Source organism: Pteropus alecto, unplaced genomic scaffold, assembly GCF_000325575.1.
Source record: "Pteropus alecto unplaced genomic scaffold, ASM32557v1 scaffold433, whole genome shotgun sequence".
Classification (NCBI taxonomy): domain Eukaryota; kingdom Metazoa; phylum Chordata; class Mammalia; order Chiroptera; family Pteropodidae; genus Pteropus; species Pteropus alecto.
The window spans coordinates 1,296,699-1,298,879 of NW_006433953.1; the positions used below are offsets into that span (position 1 = coordinate 1,296,699).

The window sequence follows — 2,181 nt, forward strand, 5'->3', positions numbered from 1 at the left end:
GGGCGGGGCTGACTCCGGGGAGTTGGGGAGCGGGGGTGCGAGGGGAACTCAGGAAAATAGGAAGACACAGAAGATGATTTAGGGCTCTAGCCGAGGAACTCTAGAGCTCCTTGCCGCATCCTGCGCTCTCATCCACACCCCAGAAAAACTTAACTGATGCTGGAAAAGTTGGAGAAATTTTCCTCTCAGTAGTGTGAGGAGTCGTGGGTGGGTGGTGGCACGCGTGGGCGAGGAGGGATATCGCCCCTTTTCCATCGCGGCTCCCCTGCGGCTGGGCAGTGGGGCAGAAGGATAACTGAATAGGCACGTTTGGGGGAGTCTCTTTAGTGTTTGGGGGATCGTTTGAGAGCCCCCGCCTCCTTCCCCTGCGTGAGTCATAGAGGAAGGAGGCGGGAGAAGTGTCCCCCGATCCAGCTGCCAACCAGCTGTGCCCCCCTCGTGGTGCCAAGGTCGAGTTGGGAGGTCTTGGATGCGGGATCCGGATCTTCGCTAGGAAAGGAAGGGTTAGGAAAGGTACAGCCCAGGCTGAGGGGTTCGGGATGGGTCATGGGGCCCGGGTTCCGCTCCCCATCTTACCCCGCCCTCACCCTAAATCCCAGCATCCCGGGATCACCCACCGCGCCGGCCGGCCCGCTCCCGGTGGTTCTCCACCCTACCCCGCCCCACCCCACCCTCAGTCTCGGGAAACCGGAAAACCCGGGGCGGAGTACCAACTGGAGTTTGAGGAGAAAAGCGGACAGCGGCACCCTCTCCTCCCTCACTACGCTTCTCTAATGGATGACTTTGTTTTTTTATTTTCCCAAGGCCTTCCCTCACAGTCCCTTTACTGTTTCCCCCACAACAGACCAAAAGAGTTAGGTGGGCGACCAAATTCAAACCACCTCAGAATAACACCAGCTTCTAACCTTTGTACCCAGCAGACTCGGGAGGCTCCCCTCAGGAACCTTATCCCCCTCTACACTCATTTTTCTGCGGTAAAGAGAAAAAGGTCGAGATCTTCCGAGCTCCCTCTGGCCTTACCAGCCTCTCTGGGCTGTGGCGAGGGCTCCCTCTGGTGGACATTGGAGAGACTGTAGGCGGGCTGTCCCTGGGCTGGAACAAATGAAGGGAAGGAAAAGGGGCTCAGGCAGGACAGCCAGCCCAGCGCTTAACGGCAGACGCTCGCATGAGCCCCATCCCACGCCTCAAAGCTGGCTCATGGTCAGAGCAAGAAGAAATAGAAGACCCATGGCATTAAAATCACTTGAAGCTCATATAGGCACAATTAGTCCACAACACTCTCCCCCCACATACACACAGACCATGCAGACAAAGCTCCCACCCAGTTCCCACAAAGGTCACCAAGACTACCTCTGCCTCTTTGGAATGTCTCCTTATCCTCGCCCTGTCTGAGTGATGCTCATTTCAACTTCATTCCCCACAGCAGATGTCTTGGAGGGGCTGGGGGCACAGGGGAAGCTCTGCCCAGGTTTCCGTGCCTGAGTTAGTTATCTGACCTTCTCTATTTCCCTCCCACCTTTATAACTTGAAGATTTCCCTTGCCCTCCTGCAGTGTTCCCACATTCTCCTCTGAGACACCATGTTCAACTCGATGACCCCACCGCCAGTCAGTAGCTATGGTGAACCCTGCTGTCTCCGGCCCCTCCCCAGTCAGGGGGCCCCCAGCATGGGGACAGAAGGTTAGTGTATATACCAATCCTTGAGGACTGGCAGATCTCTTATCCAGTCTCTTCTTTCTCCTATCAGAGTTTCAAGGTGAAACCTTCTGTGTCTTCCATTCTCATCCCCCATTCCAGCTGTCTCTCTTTTCTAGGACTGTCTGGTCTGCCCTTCTGCCACCAGGCCAACCTCATGTCTGGTCCCCACAGTTATGGGCCAGCCAGAGAGACCAACAGCTGCACCGAGGGTGAGGCCGCAGGCAACATCTCTTCGCTTTCTGCCCCTCTGGGACTTGTCCTGAGGGAGAAAGTGAGAAGGCAGGGGTTCTAACTTGGAAGAGGAAATGCTTGGAGATGGGAGTGAGGGGGTCAGAGCATGATCAGGTCACAGATGGGGTAAATAGATCAAGGCAGAGTCAAGGGTCATTTTTTCTGCTGAGAGTCGGGACTCACAGATTGAGTATGTGGAGAGACATGCCCTTTTACCATATTTCTCTCCCCTGTTTCCTGCTCAGCCCCACTC

The 2,181-nt window shown here is 55.7% G+C and overlaps 1 protein-coding gene across 3 annotated transcripts in view; it reads left to right on the forward strand.

Annotated features, from left to right (window-relative positions):
- Nucleotides 1–2,181, forward strand: part of GLI1 (GLI family zinc finger 1) — a 10,359-nt gene that overhangs the window by 1,657 nt on the left and 6,521 nt on the right. For 2 of the 3 annotated variants that reach the window (XM_025044727.1, XM_025044728.1), the window contains 3 exons: nt 1,553–1,679; nt 1,814–1,906; nt 2,174–2,178. In XM_025044727.1, the coding sequence (XP_024900495.1) occupies nt 1,617–1,679; nt 1,814–1,906; nt 2,174–2,178 (161 nt within the window). In that variant the 5' untranslated portion in view covers nt 1,553–1,616. Of the gene's footprint in view, nt 1–1,552; nt 1,680–1,813; nt 1,932–2,173; nt 2,179–2,181 lie in introns of those variants that run through there. The other variant, XM_025044729.1, reaches the window with a different exon arrangement.